General features: G+C 43.1%; 2 protein-coding genes across 2 annotated transcripts in view; both read right to left on the bottom strand.

Annotated features, from left to right (window-relative positions):
• Tm4sf20 (transmembrane 4 L six family member 20) overlaps positions 1–11,369 on the bottom strand; it is a 12,794-nt gene extending 1,425 nt beyond the window's left edge. The window contains exons 1-3 of the mRNA XM_055617040.1: positions 11,097–11,369; positions 5,583–5,648; positions 1,148–1,299 (exon numbers count right to left, since the gene is read on the bottom strand). Coding sequence (XP_055473015.1) covers positions 1,148–1,299; positions 5,583–5,648; positions 11,097–11,279 — 401 coding nt within the window. The 5' untranslated portion in view covers positions 11,280–11,369. The remainder of the gene's footprint in view (positions 1–1,147; positions 1,300–5,582; positions 5,649–11,096) is intronic.
• Positions 11,370–13,150: 1,781 nt separating this feature from the next.
• On the bottom strand, positions 13,151–15,467 carry LOC129683652 (small cysteine and glycine repeat-containing protein 7-like). Its single transcript, XM_055616487.1, has 3 exons — positions 15,371–15,467; positions 15,131–15,292; positions 13,151–13,215 (listed from the first exon to the last, which is right to left on the bottom strand). Exons 1-3 carry the CDS (start codon positions 15,465–15,467, stop codon positions 13,151–13,153), a joined length of 324 nt encoding a protein of 107 aa, XP_055472462.1.
• Positions 15,468–16,459: the final 992 nt, after the last annotated feature.

The following is a 16,459-nucleotide window of genomic DNA, read 5'->3' as shown; positions in this document are numbered from 1 at the left end:
TATATATATATATATATATATATATATATATATATATATATATATATATATATAGGATGAGCACATGAATCTACTAGCTGCTGTTTCTTATGTTTGTTTGTTTTTATTTCAGAAGTTCAGAGGCTGGGGTGAATAAAGCCTGAGGACCAGGGTTTAGATTCCCAGCACCCATATAAAAACCCAGCACTGGGGAGGCAGAAACACGGGAGCCCCTGAACTTGGCTGACTAGCTGAGTTGTCAGGCTCCAGGTGAGAGACTCTGCCTTGGTGATAAAGGAGAGAAACTGAGGAGGACACTGTCATCAACCCCTGACCTTACGCATTGGCCCACGTCTGCACGTGTATCTATCCCCCACCAGCAAACATTACAGACGTGTGAACACCACACACAGAAAAATTTAAATTATCTGTGGTTTGCAAAGTTAGTAATTAGGGACAGGTGGGATGGCTCAGCTGTTTAGAGCACATACTCCCCTCCCAGGGGACCCAAGTTCAGGTCCCAACACCCACCGAGGGCAGCTCACAACTGCCTTGACTCCCATTCTACGGGGATCCACCACCTGTGGCCGCCATAGATACTACATTTACAGTACAAACAATAATTAAGGCCTAGACAAATAGCTCAAGAGTTAAGAGCTTCTGTTGCTCTTGCAGAGGACCTGGGTTCAGATCTCAGCACCCACACGATGGCTGAAAAAGCTTGTAACTCCAGTTCCAGGGTATAATGCTCTCTTCTGGCCTCCACGGGTATCGCACACACTTGCATGCAGGCAAAACTCTCACGCATAAATTTAAACTTATTTTTAAAAAATTACAGACTTGTAGAAACTAATGTTCTTTTGCTCACCCATTCCTGTTTCTCAAGTATTTAAACTAAGTTTAGATTCCCAGAACTTTTAAGAGACGCATATATAACCATGAATGTTTACAAGAATGTTTATAAGCCTCCTGAGATCAACTAGACCATAGAGGAGACCATACTCAAAGCCTTCCGGACGTGGCAGCCCCTCCACTGTCCGATATGTTAACTGTTAGTACTAATGTACAGTTCTCTAAGAATGTATGACCCTGTAGTCAGAACAGGGGAAAGCCTAGCATGGTGTACCACAGCTGCAGCCGGGTGAGACTGTAACGAAGTGCCACTCACCTCAAGTTTCTCAATGAGAATTGACAACTAACAGTACTGTTGGCTTGTGTGTTACAAATGAGAGGACCTTCCATGAGAGCCTGGAGTGAAACCAACATGCAATACACAGCACCAACGATGGTGATCACACTCAGGAGCGATGAAAGAAACATCTGGAAAACAAAGCAGGGACATTTGCACATGTCATATGTCCTTCATCTGTTTCAGGTCAGACACGGCAGTGTGTGGCACTTAACTTAGTCAGTTACTGACTGCAGTTCTCCAGTCTATGGTCCTAGATTTTTTTTTTCTTTGTTGTATATGTCTGTGTGCATGTGTGTATGTATGAAGGGTGTGAACCAGAGGTTGGTGTTGGGTGTCTTCTTTGTCACTTCATTCTTCACCTTGTTTTTGAGACAGTGTCTGTCACTGAACCTGGAGCTCGACTATCTCACTAAGCTGGCTGGCCCTGGGCTCTGGCATCTGCCTTTCTGCCCCTGGAACACTGGGGTTATAGGGAGGTGCCACTGTGAGCCCTAGGGATCCAAACTCAGATCCTCAGGCTTAGCTGTCAGACACGCCCTGACTTAGCCATCTCCCTAGCCTTGGGTGCAGTGGGTCCTAAGTCTCCAGACTGCAGCTTAATTAGGTAAGAATTTATGAAAGGGGCAGAGATCAAAGTCTGCCATTGAATTACAGTTGCCAAAAGAAAAATCTCAACTTTATCCCTGGGCTGTCCCCACTCCTGGCCACTGATACCTAGTTCTTCCTTCCTAGTGTCTATTGTTCTGACTACATTTAACCTCCACTAGATCTTAACCACCTAAATTTTGATTCCTGGGCTCTTGCCTCCCAACTCTTCCATCCATCTTTGGCTGATGCTGTAAGTGGTCAGTGGCCAACATCCGGAAGAAATCAATCAGCTGTAGATTCGAGAGCGTGGCTGCTCAGCTCTGTGCTCTGAAGTGGGCATTTTGCTCTTGGAACCCTTCCAAGGCAGGGTGGGATTAAGTCAGCCTCCCTGGTCTCCACCCCAGGTGCTGGTGTCACTTCATTCTCCCAGTCCAGTGTGACAACTAAAAGCTGTCTCAACAGTGCCACATGTCCCTTTGGAGTCAGGGTGGAGGGTTTAAATCTGCGAATAGTTGAAAATATATGTTGGAGGGAAAGCTTGTGCCTTTCATGAATCTGGGTCACAGAAACAGATAAAGTGTGGAATTGGGCATAAGAAAAATGAAAATTAATGTTGAATGTGTTTTTTCCCCCAAAGAATAATTCCTGTGTTTCACAAAGTTGTTAGTGATGGTGATTATTTCAAAATCAAAAGTGAAATGAGAGAACACTTCTCTTCTTGGCTCCTAGAGGGTTGTGTGCGGTGTGGTTCAGAGCCTTGATGAATAGGTAGGTTTGTCAAAGGGCATGTGACCCCACATGCATTATCTCACGCAACCCTTTGAACAGACCTAAGAGATCTCTTGGTGTTTTCATTATGGAGAAGAGAAAACTAGAAAGGAGGCTGACAGCTTGTTAGGAAACTCATCTTAGGAAACACTGGTGCTCTGGTTCTTGGCACTTGGCATCCTTAGCTGAAAGCCCACAGTAATGGGAGTTGGGATTAGTTGTAAATCCTGATTCGCCAATACTACTGTGACTTGTACAGCTGCCAAATATACTCATCAAAAAGTGCCACTGTTACCTCTGACTTGTCACTACTAAGGGACCTTGCTGCACATGATTTTAGGTGTCTATTTCCCATGCGAGGAGTCATTCAAGTAATTCAGCAAAATGATATCATATTGAGAAAGAAAAGGGGAAGGAAGCAAAGAACTGTTAAGTGGGAAACAACTGAGACAGAGAAAGCCCTTGTACCTGCTTCCTGCCCTGCCAAGAGGGGAGGGGAATTTTATGCCACCTTGGTCTTATCTTGACCCAGAAAGCACCAACTGTAACTTGGACACCTGGCTGCCAGCAACTGAAAGTATTGCTAAGGAGGTTTTATGGCATTGATGTAATCAGGCAATCACTATTTAAGTGACTCAAAGTATTGCTAACAGCATGAGTAATGTTACAGAATGCCTCTGTGCCACACTCTTCCCACACACACACACACACAACCCCTTGAAGGTCCTCAGCTTTGAATAACCTGTGATTTTTCTGAAGCATGACTGAATTATTTTTAAGATTGGTGTAAGCAAAATAACCTAGTAACTTAAAGCCAGTAGCTACATGAAAAATACCTCTGCTGAGGGCTGGGAAGGTGACGAAGGGAACATACTACTCTTCAGAGGACTCATGTTCAGTTCCCAGGATCCACAGTCCCACCTCCTGTAACTCCAGCTCCTGGATCCAAAGATCCAATATCCTCTTCTAACCTCAGCACATACTCAACATAGATGCAACATAATTGAAAAATTACAAATAGCTTGGCTATTCCCACCTGCTCTAATCCTCAGAGGAGACAGAACTTTTTTTAAAAGGTGATTTAAAAGATGATCATTTTTCATGAATGGATATGTGCAAAAATTTTTAATAGAAATCAAGAAAAGTTCAAGTGTTCAGATACTTTCCAAGTTCAAAGAATCAGAAGCAAAGCAGGATGTCTTGAGAATTTGTGAGTATCATGTAGAAGTGAAGTCAAAGTGCACTAAGGTATGGTTTAGGAACAAAAAGTGACATGCAATAAAAGGGAAAACTAAGACTTACTGAATACTTACAAAGTAACAGGAACAAAGACAGGCTAAAAATATCAGGGTTAAAGTAATTGTAATCCTAGACATACAGAAGATACCAAAAGAAGGCTCTGTTATTAAATAGGCACCGGCTGGCGTGTCCTTGGGTTAGAGAGCGGGGTGTGGTGTCGACCAGCCCAGAGCGGATTAAAAAATGGGTGATGTTGAGAAAGGCAAGAAGATCTTTGTTCAGGGCCGCGCTGTGGAAAAGGGGGCAGGCATAAGACTGGACCCAATCTCCATGGGGTTTTGGGTGGAAGACAGGTCAGGCCGCTGGATTCTCCTACACAGATGCCAACAACAACAAAGGATCACCTGGGGAGAGGAAACCCTGAAGGAGGGTTTGGAGAATCCCAAAAAGCATATCCCTGGGACAAAAATGATCTTCACTGGAATTAAGAAGAAGGGAGAAAGGGCAGCTTATCTTAAGAAGGCTACCAATGAGTAATTCCACTGCCTTATTTATTACAAAACAAATGTCTCATGGCTTTTAATGTGGACCATAATTTAATTGGTACATCAAAATTGAGATCCTGAGTGGCTAACAATGTTTTTGTTGGACAGTCCCAATTTACGTAAAACTGACTTGGAGTAAAGTGAAAAAAAAAAAAAAATCTTATTTTCTGGGATGGGAGAGATGGCTCAGCAGTTAAGAATAATTGCTGTTCTTCTAAAGGACCAAGAGTCAATTCCCAGCACCCACCTATCAGCCCACAACCTTCTGTAACTCCAGCTCTAGGGAATCTGGCATCCTTTTCTGGCTTCCACAGGCATAGGCATAAATGCAAGCAAAATACCCATATACATAAAATAACTAATTCTTTTTAAACCCACATCCTATCTTCTGTGGACATTATTCCCTTTAGGACAGTGGATCTTACTCACCTCACATTGCAATCTCCTGGTACTTCTGAAGAATGACCCTTGGCATCCTGTTTTTGGTGTAAGTAAAATTGGGCTTAGAAAATACTATGCTACCCTGGTGAATTATTTCCTGTTTTTCTTTTTCTCTCTCTTTCTCTTTTTTCCATGAGTGTTTTGGTCAATAACGACATCTGCAAGGCATGATAGCACATGCCTTTAATCCCAGAACTCAGGAGACAGAGACAGATAGATCTCTGCAAGTTCAAAGTCAACACAGTCTACCTAAGGAGTTCCAAGAGAGCCAGGGCTACATAGAGAGAGCCTGTCTTAAAAAACAAACACCCCTCATCAGATTAATTCATTCATTAATTAAAATGAACTAAGATCTGACTATTGCCCACATTGGGGTTTGGTAGGCATTAAATGTTTAAAAAACAATTGGTGTCTCTTTTAAGAACCATTAATCTGACCTAATTAAGAGCAGTTACCCTAGCTTATGAAAACAAAAAAATGAAACAAACAAACAAAAAAGCTGAGGGTTCATTTGCCCTAAATATCTTATATACAATTGAGAACAAGTGTTTTGGTATTATGAAATGGGTCCATTACAGTTCTGGATGTGACATAAATTCTCACTTGGACAATTTCTTAGGTGACATGGAAGTTGAGGAAAGGACCAAAGGCTAGCTACAAACACCGAGCCAAAAAAAAGTCTTCTTACTCTTAACGTGACTATAGCCAACCCCACCAGCATTTATCCAAGGTTGAGGCTCAGCAGGGGCTGGCGACCCAGGGTGGTTTTGCTCAAATGTCATTCATTGGCTGCTAATGTACTGCATCCAAGCCCGCTGCTCCGTACTCACCCCGCTCTTGTTATTACAGCATGCTCTTTTTCTCGCTGCCAAGGACATTGTTGTTGCCGGGATGACCTGGAAAGGAATATTACGGGAAAGATGAGTACTATCTCTTCTCATCAGATGAAATCCCAGTCATCACCACCTTCCATTTATTGCCCCTTGGGAGAATTCAGGGCTCAGGAGAACGAAAGAGGAAATCTGGCGACGTCCTTGGCTTGTGAACCTTAACATTGGATCGGTTCCAGCCATAAAGATCGAAAGGGCAAGAGTCAATGGCAGTTATGAAGCTTTCTGTCTGCTTTCCTGTTTACCCTGAGCTGGCTACAGCCTCCTGGATTTTAAGTAGAGTAGGCTTATTAGCTCATGAGTTTGGGGAGGAATCTTAAAGATTTTGGTTCTGTCACCCCGTTTCCCTTTTCTCTCTTCCCCACTCCACCTTTCTCTCTTCTGGTATGGCTCCCCTCCTTCTCCTTAAGCTACTATAACCCGCAGCCATATCTCATTTCCTGTAAATTAAGCAAGTTAATCCAGAAAGAAGGAAATCGACATTGTTTGCCTGCATTCGGTAGGGACCAGTTCAAACCATCCCCAATTGCCCCACTTTCTGCACCCCAGGCCACCATCATCTTGCGAAGTATTCTCAAGCCTGTATTTGAGAATGACTGTTGGGCCCCATGCTCTTTTCTGCTCCTGTATCCCTAATATTTACTGATTGTACTTTATACTGGTGCTTAGAAGTCTTTGGGGTTTTTTGTTTGTGGTTCATTTGTTTGTTTGAGACAAGATCTTGCTATGTATAGCCTTGGCTGGCCTGGAACTGACTATGTAGACCAGGCTGGCCTCAAACTCACAGAGATCTGCCTGTGGCTGCCTCCTAAGTACTGGGATTAAAGGCAGGCAGAAATTTAGTATATATTGCATTGTATGCTGCTGAGGAGAGCTGTAAATGGTATCACATTCTTAACAGTTTTCTATTTTTAAAAAGAATGAGGTATCAGCTCTGAGTGGAAACTCCTCACTAGGAGTTTGGTATTATTGAAGGACAGAATGTCAGTTGCTTCCTTCCACTTGTCCGTGTTCAGCTGTGACAAGCTGTGTTCAGTGTTTGCCAGCCCAGCCTGGGCACCCTGGAATGGTTCTGCCACTGTTCCGCCTTGCGAACATGACCAGGTTCTGTAACTATGTAAGAGCTGTTAATCAGAAGTTGATGTCCTTGTCACAGTCCTCAGATGGAGCACTGGTGTGTTTCTTATCTCGCTCCCCCATTTTACCACTCTCAAGTCAAATGGGGCAAGTCTGAGGAGCTTGCCTAACAAAGTCGGAGAGATCGGAGCCAAGCTACACCTGTGATCTCTAACCCATTGCCCCACACTGACTGGTTCTTAAAAGCCATAAAGCCACCCATTCTTGTCTCCTGGCACCCCACCACCCTTGCTCTTCTCAGGCTCCCTCTAATTGTTCCTTCCTCCATTCTCTTCCAAAGACACATCTACCTGTTTTTTTTAGAACAGATTTATGTCTTTCATAAGGCAGCTTTCCCAACACATGTCACCCCATCCAATCCCATGCTGACTCCATGTCACTCCATGTTGCTGAGCTTTGTTCATCCATTGAGTACTGCTCCTTTTCCAATTCAGAAGCCACAGTACATATGGTTGCCCAGTCATCCCTATGCATAACTGAAAGCCCGGAAAGAAAGGGAAAATAAATCTTTGTCATCATTTATACACTGGTGAGTATACACTCCCCGCCCCTATCACCTCATTTTTATAAATAAAGTTTTATTGGAATCCTATCTCATTTGCATAATATCTGTAGCTGCTTTTGCATTAAAATATTAGGACTGAATATTCCTAAGCATATTTGAGTGCATGAGGTTTTGTGAAATTCAGTCTTTTGGTTTTATAAATAATTACCATTCAGTTTCTTGGCAGGAAGCAATGTTTTCCTCCAGTTTTAAAAATGGTACAGTTTCAGAAGGAAGCTTCAGTTTCACAAGAGCCTTAGTTAAAAACTGTGATAGAAGTCGGACTATGGGGAATCCTCTAGGCTCTTGAACACGAGAACAACATGCAAAGCCCTAGCTCAGCATGAACATAGAAGCTCTGGTTTGTAAAGGTTTTGCATGCAATCTTCTAATCTGTTTGACTTGAAGCCATTTGTTTTCCATTAAGATTTTAATAACTGGTTCTGACAAATTATCCTTATGTAGTCAGTAAAATCAATAAAAAGGATGATTAAGACCAGACTTATAATTAACTCTATATAAAGTAAAAGAGCTTTTATGTTTGTATTTTCCAAGGGACATTTTAAAGTACTATAAATGCTTGATCAAGTCACATTTATATTGACGTTTCCCCACGCCTTAGTAGATAATGTTAAAGATAATTAACTCTGTGATGTTTTACTTGGTTACAGTTTCCAAAGATCAAAAAGGTTCACCTCTGATTGAGGTTGGTCCTAAAATCATAAAATAAATGACTTCATAAAGTAATCCGTCATGGGCCCCAGAGTTTGTGTTTGTAGTTTGTAGTTTTTCTGTAAAAAAAATCCCCCTTTCTGAAGAGATCCTAATCCTATTTGAAATGTAGCAACTTCCCAAAGGTCTCAAGGGCTATGACCATATGCTCAGCACACTTAGGGAAGTCTTCCTTACAAACTGTCCTGAGAGAAACAAAATAGACTTAGTTGTAGTACAAGGAGTCCAGATTCTCTGAAGTGTTTCTCGGGTGTTGTAGACCTTTCTATGACTCAGCTTCCTGGTCCTTCTACTTTATGGATTTTATCTTTGACCCCTGTGGGCCTGAGACAGGGATTAAAAAGCATGCCATTTAACTAGCTTTGGCATTAGATAAATCTAGAACTGGGTTTCACACCCATCGTGTGATCTGGGTAACATTCTCAACCTTCTGTTTTTCTGGCCTATAAAGCACAAGTGATAATTGCAGCCAGGAAGACCGCAATGAAACTGCATCCCCAGCAGGGTGTCAGCAAGCGAAAGCTCTGTGCCTCTCTTGTCATTGTTGGTCTGTCTAGTCTCTCCTCTGGCTCCTTGCTTTCTCAAAAATAAAATAAAATAAAATGCACAAGAGATGTAAATGGCCCCCCGTTCTCTTTAATACTCAGATCCTTGAAATGTTCTCTCCTATGCTTTGGGGAAATGCCAGTTCATGTCTAGAGATAGCTGAGTTTTTTTTAAACAGCCTGTCTCAGCTGGGGCACCCGTGGGAGCTTTGCAGAAATTGCCTAGCTCAGATGCACTCTGTAGGCTTCTGACTCTGCTTGTACAGGGTGCAGGGGAGGCCAGGGAGCCTCCAGAAGACAGGGTGCAGGCCTGATGCATTGCTTTTGCTTCACACTGGTCAGCCTGGAAGAGAGCTGTCATGACAGTTCGAAAAGGTGGCCCAGATTTTGTGAAAGCTTTTCCTGTGCCTGTGCCTGCCTGAAGTAGATGGCTAGATCAGCGGTTGGCAAAGGAAAAGCCATCAGCCTGTGGGGAAGGCTTCTTGAATGGATTTGCAGTGCCCGACAGGTTTAAACCCAGGGTGTCAGCCAAAGGGCACAGTTTTATATACAAAGTTTTATATACTGTGGCCTAATAGGTTTTGTTGCTTAGGGTTCAGGGGTTTGTTTTGTTGGCTGTTTTCTATTTTAGGGCTGGTTGGTTGGTTGGCTGGTTGGATGGCTGGGTGGGTGGGTGGGCTTTTTGAGACCCAATGTCATTATATAGCACAAGTTGACTTCAGACTTGGCAATCCTCTGACCTCACTCTTTCCAGTGGTAGAATCCCAAGTGTATGTCACCATACTCGGCTCTAAGAATGTTTTTTTATGCAAGCGTAAGGAGAAACCAGTAGGAGAAAACTGGTCTTCACTAGGAATTAATGACCCATTGGTGGGAGAGACAGCTCAGGAATTAAGAGCTCGGTACAGCTCTTGTGAAGAACCTAGGTTTGGTTCCCAGCACCCATATCAGAAGGCTTACAACTTCTTGTAACTCCAGCTCCAGGAGACCTTATGCCCTCTTCTGGCCTCCACAGGCACTGCATTTATGTGAAGAAACCCAAAAACACATATACATGCAGAGTGTGTGTGTATACATTACATATACATTATATATATATACATGTGTGTGTATGTATACACGTGTGTATACATGTATATATTATATCTTATAAATACAGTGATTCAAGGCTTGTTTGTTCACTCAGATAAGCAGAGCAAGACTCTCAGTGTGGGTAAAGGAGAAAAAAGAATGAAATGAAGAAGGGGGTAAGACACTTCTGCCAATAATTAGATCCAACTAATTAGATACAAGTAGAGAACTCCTTTTTTATGTTCTTAGTTTCTTTAAGAGTTACTTCTGTGACACCTTATCTACAGAACCCTTGTAAACATTTGTAGCTCTCTCTCTCTCTCTCAAGCTCATCTCTCTCACAGTAACTATACCCACTGTTTCACAACACAAGTTATAGAACAAAAGCAAGTTCCTAGGTGCTGAGTTGCCAATTTCAGCATCCCTAAACCTGTCACACAGGGACTAAAACAGAGCACTAGGATACCTGATTTAGTAGTCGTACTATATCAGAGACAGACCATAGGCTTTCGTATTCTTCCAGATCTGAAAAGTGGACTCTACAAGTGCCTTCTGCCAGACTAGCTGCCTCAGGATTTCTAGGAGAAAACTGACTCAGCAATGCTCTAACAGTTCACTGTCAAGAACTCAGGAATTCTGTGTTGTACCACTCTACACCCGATTTCAACAAAGACACCTGCCCCTTCAGTATGCTCAAACTGTAAGACTGTGGCATTCTGGGATCTATGCAGGAGCCAAAACAAACGGCCTGTGAGGTCAGATACTGCCTTAATTCCTTCTCTATTGCTGCAGTAGGACACCATGACCATCGCCAAGCCGCTTACAATAGAGACCCAGGATTTTGACCTGTATGTCTTGGACCAGCTCCCTTGAGAAGCAGGCTGAGTCTCACTGTGCCATCTCTAAGACCACCCAAGCACAGAAGGCTTTTTAGTCCTGTGGAGTGGCTTCCCACTTCTTCCATGTTCCCTATAAATACCTGCAAATCAGAATGGGACAAAGAAAAAGATGAGGCGATGGATTAAAAGATATCCCACAGAGCAGGGGTGTAACTTGGTGCCTTAGAATATGTAAAGCCCAGAGTTCTGGTACCACATTTAAAAAAGAAAAAAACTGAAATTCCTTAATATCAAAACAATAAGGTTCAAAAGTGTCATTGCACCTGTGAAAAAAATGATGTAGGTAATGAATTAACCAACTTCTGTCAACTTCTTGCCTTAAGGTCTCTGCGATGGACCATAGTTTTCCTTATGTAAATTATCAGTCTTCAGACTATAACAGTACAAACAAATGGCAAACTGGATTTCTAACCGTATCCTTTGAAGACATAGTTGACTGCAAGGCTGAAAGTCACACTTAAGACATTGGTTAAAAAAAAAAAATAGTACACCCTTCTCCAAGTCAAGTCGGGTAGGCATTACTCACCATCAGGCCTGCTCCTATAATTCCTGGGAACCACCATTCATAGCAAGAGATGGGGTTCTGAGAAGCTGAGTCTCCCTCCACTAAGCTGATACCCAGAGGTATACAGTTGATGACCACTCCTAACACGACCAGAATCAGCAGGCTGAAGCCATTGCAGGATGTCCACCCTTCACAGCACGTCATGGTCTTCCTGATGCAGTGAGAACCCTCCTCAGAGTGCCTGGGCTTGCGGAGCTCTGCCTGGTCTTTTACCCCAGTGCTCTGGTTAAAGTTTAGCACTTATGAAAAATGAGTTTCGGAAAGCAGTTCCAGTTCAGAGTCCAGTAGGGCAGGAAGTTATGAGGATTATGACGGGAACCACTAATCATTTTATATTATGATGGGATGAAGGAAAACAGAAAAAAAAAATCTATGGTTTCTATGTGGTGAATTTACACACGAATATAAGCAAGTAAGAAAACTGACAAAAATGGGCTTGTTTGTCATAACTCTTCCAAAATATTCCTTTACTGATATGCCTTGTAAAAAGTAAGAAGACAAGCGTATCCAATTAGAATAAACTACTTTTCATTTGTCAACACTATTATGTATGAAGTATCTTTATTTTGGAGTTATTCAGTGAGAGTATGAGCATGTGTAGGATTAGGAAAATATTCCTCCTCTCAGGAGAAGGGATTCCTCTTGATTATACTACATATTAGTGTTCTATTTCAGGCTTTTTCTTCACATGAAGCATTTTTAATTCTGAATTAGTCCAGTCTTGTAAATGATTTGCACACAGCCCACCTATGACATCTGGAAAGTCTGGCTAACGTCACTGGAAGAAAACCATGGAAACCACCGATATGGAAACCATGACAAAATCAACGGTAGGGAGACTGGAGAGCAGATGATGGTGTCTGGCTTTATCAGACCTTGAACCGTGTACCAGTTTCTCTTTAGAGACTGCAGCTCTGTGCTCTCTCCCGCTATCTTGTGACTTCCTCACAGAAAGACTTAATCAAATGCAAAAGTGCTTGTTCATGTTGCGCAGTCCCCAAAGCCCACAGGAGGCTTCACTGATGGTGGGTTGCCCGAGAGACATAGGTGAGTAGCAGCGACAGCTGCATCCAGGCTCCCACATACACTGACGCTATGCATTGAAAGGCAGCTGCTCTCGTTACTGCCTGGACTTGCCTGCTCCATTTCTGTTCACTCGCTGGAAGATGAGTCATTGGGCTACACCTGACTATGAGTGGGTAGTAAAATTCAAATGAGTATATCCAGGAGAAACACTCAAACATCAGCCAGCTCGATCTACCTGTCTGTAACACCCTCCTTTCATTCCCAGAGCACGGATTCTGCAGATGCTCTTGGAGACGATAAGGGTGTACATCATCGTGGAACCTGCTGGATTTGCTGGGGATGAGGGAAAACAAGTGTGCTTGGAGAGGAGCGGCTTGAGTGACCTCTCAGTGGCTTTCTACATCTTGATTTCTGCCTTACAAAGAACAACTAGAGTCCTATCCTGTAGTCCCATAATAAGCCCTACTCTTTTTTTGGCTTCTATTTTTCTGTAACCACGAGAGCTAAAGCCAGAAGGCTACTAAAACCAGCTGCTGGAAAGTATGCTCATTCTTTGTCACATAGTTTGACAAAAGCAGGAGTCCAAATGCTCAGAAGAGAAGAGTTTATTCAGATGAGCTGCAAACCAGTGTTCTGTTACGCTTTGAAAATGGCTAAAATTTGACAAAGGGGTGGTAACAGAAACATTCTTGTAACCATGTCAGCCACTTACAAAAAAAAATCACAGTTCTTCTGTCTGTGTTAAGTGAGAAGAGATTCCCTTGAGAGATTCTGTGTGCAAAATTGCTGAAAAGGCCAGAGGAAAGGCCAAGGTCTTAGCTTGTCTGCAGGAAGCCTTCCGAGGACGTGACAACTGAACTACCTGAAAGGAGCCGCTGCCTCCGCTGCTTTCAAAAAGGCAGAAAAACCAGGCAGCTGCCCCTGGAATAAGCAAGTCCAAGCACACACTAATTTAGGTGGAGGTCAGGAGAGCAATGCCACAGTTTTCATCAGTGCCCTACGGCACACTCCAGGCTGTGGATGAGCCCTGGAACACTGACCTTACCCATTTCAACTGCAAAACACATGAAACACAGAAGCCATGAAACACGGAGGATTCAGGGTCCAGCATATGCCTTTTCAACAGCGATAGACAGAGGAACGAGAAGGTAGCCTTAGTTTGTCCTGCTTTCCGTTTCTCACTCAAAGGTCCATCTTGTCGTTGCTTATCTTAGCCGTTGCAGAGGATGCAGTGGACCCTGGGGAAAGTGTCCCCCTTTGTTGTACAGGAAGGACAACCAGAAAGACACTGAAATGGGTAATAAACAAGACAGTTCACCAGGACTAACATAGCTACCTTATTAAATTGTATGGCGAAAACTTGTTAGATTATCTAGGTTACAACACCAGATCGTTTGACAGCGGTTTGAACCGTGTTTGTGCTTGTGAGTCTAGAATGACATGTAATATTTTTAAAATAAGTCAGGGCTCTCCCGCTCCTACTGTCTTCTCAGCCCTCTGTCTCTGAAGCTTTACCCCTTGTAAATGGTTCACATGATGTCAAGCCAGGCCTCAACCGTGCAGTCTGCTGCCTGACCTGTTGAACTACCCCAGCAAGAATTCACGGATGTAAATAGGTAGTAAATACTCACCAAAGCTAACTTAGCGTGTCTCCTGAAATCGATCGAGAGTCTTGACAGAGCAGCGGCTATCCATGACACGCATGCAGCGTAGGTAACTACCGAGACATATATATGAATATATGTTTATGGATTTTCTCTCATATTATTGCTCATTTCCGCACTTACACAGTTCTCAGCCCTACCCACTTACAGCTAAATAAGCTCACATGACTACTTTCAACCAATGGAAAGACAGGAAAAGAAAACCATGTCACCGTCGAGCCAAATTTCTTTGCAAGCACTGGGCTCTTTCTACCTTGTTGTCCACCACAGACTGGGAACAACGAAACTGTCTTAGAAAGTCATGCGTTGATCATGTCAACACCTTCTTCAGCCAAGCTCCTGAATAACCGAATGGAGCCTTTGGCTCATATTCCCTTCTGCCCACCTAAAATTACCCAGGATTATTGACATCAACCAGAAAAAAACTTCTGTTCCATTGACTCGCTGTACATTTTTATGTCTATTTGTTTTTGTAGCTTTCATTTCTGTATTAAATTCTGTCTTCTTATAACTTCACTGGAATTTGCAACCTGTGTTGCCAAAAGATCAATTCCAATAGTCTTCAAAAAAAATATCAAATCAAAGACAGTGACACATGGTATTTTTCCATTGTTTTATTAATAAATTATATTGGGGAAGGAAGGAAACACTTTTAAGTTAAGACACATGGAGTATACAACCAAGGTAAGCAGACATAAAAGTACAGGCATTCCATCAAAAGTAAACCATCTAAAAACAATAGGTTATATTAAGATCACTTTCCCTCAGCTGAGATCATTAATGTGGATTTTTCTGGACCTTCGTGAAGTCCTGTTTTTGTTACAATGCAAATTACAATTGACAGTTTATAGTGGGCTGAGGGTGAATTTTAAAATATAAATACATTATAATGCTCCCTGCATTTAAGTTAGCAATATGAGTATCAGGAATTAGAAAAGAAAAAGTAGAAGAGGTCCTTAGACATTCTGAGTTCAACTTTATTATTTCATCAATAAATGAGCAAGTTCAAGAAGGCTGAGTCATTTATCCATGGTTAGGCATCTCCAGCAAAACATAGATTGATTTTAGTCTCCTGCTTTCTACTCAGATATATTTCTATTAACCCTTACAGCTTGATATCTGGGTGAAGTTGGAGGGATTATAGCACATCCACATCTAACACTCTAAGTATATGAGCCTGGATCCTAGCATCACCTGCCTAGAGGCCAGAAGGCCAGCAGCCATGCTAGCAGCAACACTTCTGGCAGCAGCACTTCTGCTGGCAGCAGCCCTTCCCACAGCCACAGCCACAGCCACAGGAGCCACAGCCACAGCCACCACAGCCACAGGAGCGGCAGCAGCTGCGGCGGCAGCAGCAGACAACCACAGGTTTGCAGCAGCAGCAGCCACAGCAGCCGCAGCAGCCGCCGCAGCCACCACAGCACCTGTAGCACCTGTAGGTGGTGCAGCTGTTGCAGCCACCACAGCCTCCACAGCCACAACCACCACAGCTGCCACAGCCACCACAGCCACAGCTGCCACAGCCACAACTACCACAGCTGCCACAGCCACCACAGCTGCCACAGCCACCACAGCCACAGCTGCCACAGCCACAGCCACCACAGCCACAGCTGCCACAGCCTCCACAACCACAGCAACCCATGGTGTCAGTAGGGAAGACTCAGGTCAAATGAGCAGAAGAGTGACTTGGGAGAGGAGAGGTTGGTCTGACGCCTTCTTCTGCTGGAGGCAGGGCTTATATACCATCTTAAGGCAGGCACGACCCAAGCATGTGGTTTCTATTGTTTACCTCAGCTTCCTTGAGAGACTTCTTCAGCACTTCAGGTTTATTTCCTTCTTCGGGAACTTTGCCCTCACAAACAGCTTATTTTTAGCTACGGATTTGTTTTGAAAGTATATTTACGTTTGAGCTCTGGACTAGTTTGCTTACATACTATTGTCTGCATGGCCAACGAGAGGCTCACTGTCAAGTTTGTATTTGAACCTAGCTTTTACTAGACTCTTGAGACCAACCCTTTCCCACAGTCTTTCCATGTCGTCACCGATCTCTGCAGAGATGATGCAAAGAAATACTGTTTTAGGATCTGCCAATCGGAGGCCTCCAAAGTAACATTTCCAGAATGTACACGAACTTGCCACATGCATGCAGTAGCTTGGGTTTGATCCTGGCAGTACAAAGGATAAATAGGCAAGGGGTTTTTGGTTTTGGTTGGTTTTTAAGAGAGATAGTGAAAAGTCACCTCAAAACTTAGCAGAAAGAGGAATCTCCCGGCATTTTACCATGACACCTGGAGCTGCTGTACTATGAACCACATGAAGTCTACCTGAAGATTAGGTCTTGACACATCTAGACAGCGTCAGCCCTGTGCCTCCTGGTCACATGGGCGACAGTATTTCCCTGCGGTATGGTGTCCTTCTATGGCATCATAATTGGGACAGCGGGAATAGTAAGAAAACAAAACAGTGTTAGAAGACCCTTGAAATACACCCAAGAATGAAGTACAAGTATATCTCCCTTGTAAGCTTAGTCTCTGTGCCTGCAGGAACCTGCACTGCAGCCACAGTGTCTGTGTAAGCTTATATTTCATTATTATTATTATTATTATTATTATTATTATTATTATTATTATTATT

Source organism: Psammomys obesus, unplaced genomic scaffold (genome assembly GCF_907164565.1).
Source record: "Psammomys obesus unplaced genomic scaffold, mPsaObe1.curated_primary_1811, whole genome shotgun sequence".
NCBI lineage: Eukaryota > Metazoa > Chordata > Mammalia > Rodentia > Muridae > Psammomys > Psammomys obesus.
This window is presented reverse-complemented; position numbering and strand designations above follow the sequence as displayed.

Bases quoted from the DNA above. Each gene is read 5' to 3' on its own strand.
- LOC129683652 (XM_055616487.1), bottom strand. From the start codon at position 15,467: ATGGGTTGCTGTGGTTGTGGAGGCTGTGGCAGCTGTGGCTGTGGTGGC. The intron at 15,293-15,370 runs GTGGCAGCTGTG...GTGGCTGTGGAG, and splicing joins CTGTGGCAGCTGTGGTGGCT to GCTGTGGTGGCTGCAACAGC. The intron at 13,216-15,130 runs GTGGCTCCTGTG...TGTGTTTTGCAG, and splicing joins TGGCTGTGGTGGCTGTGGCT to TTGAAATGGGTAAGGTCAGT.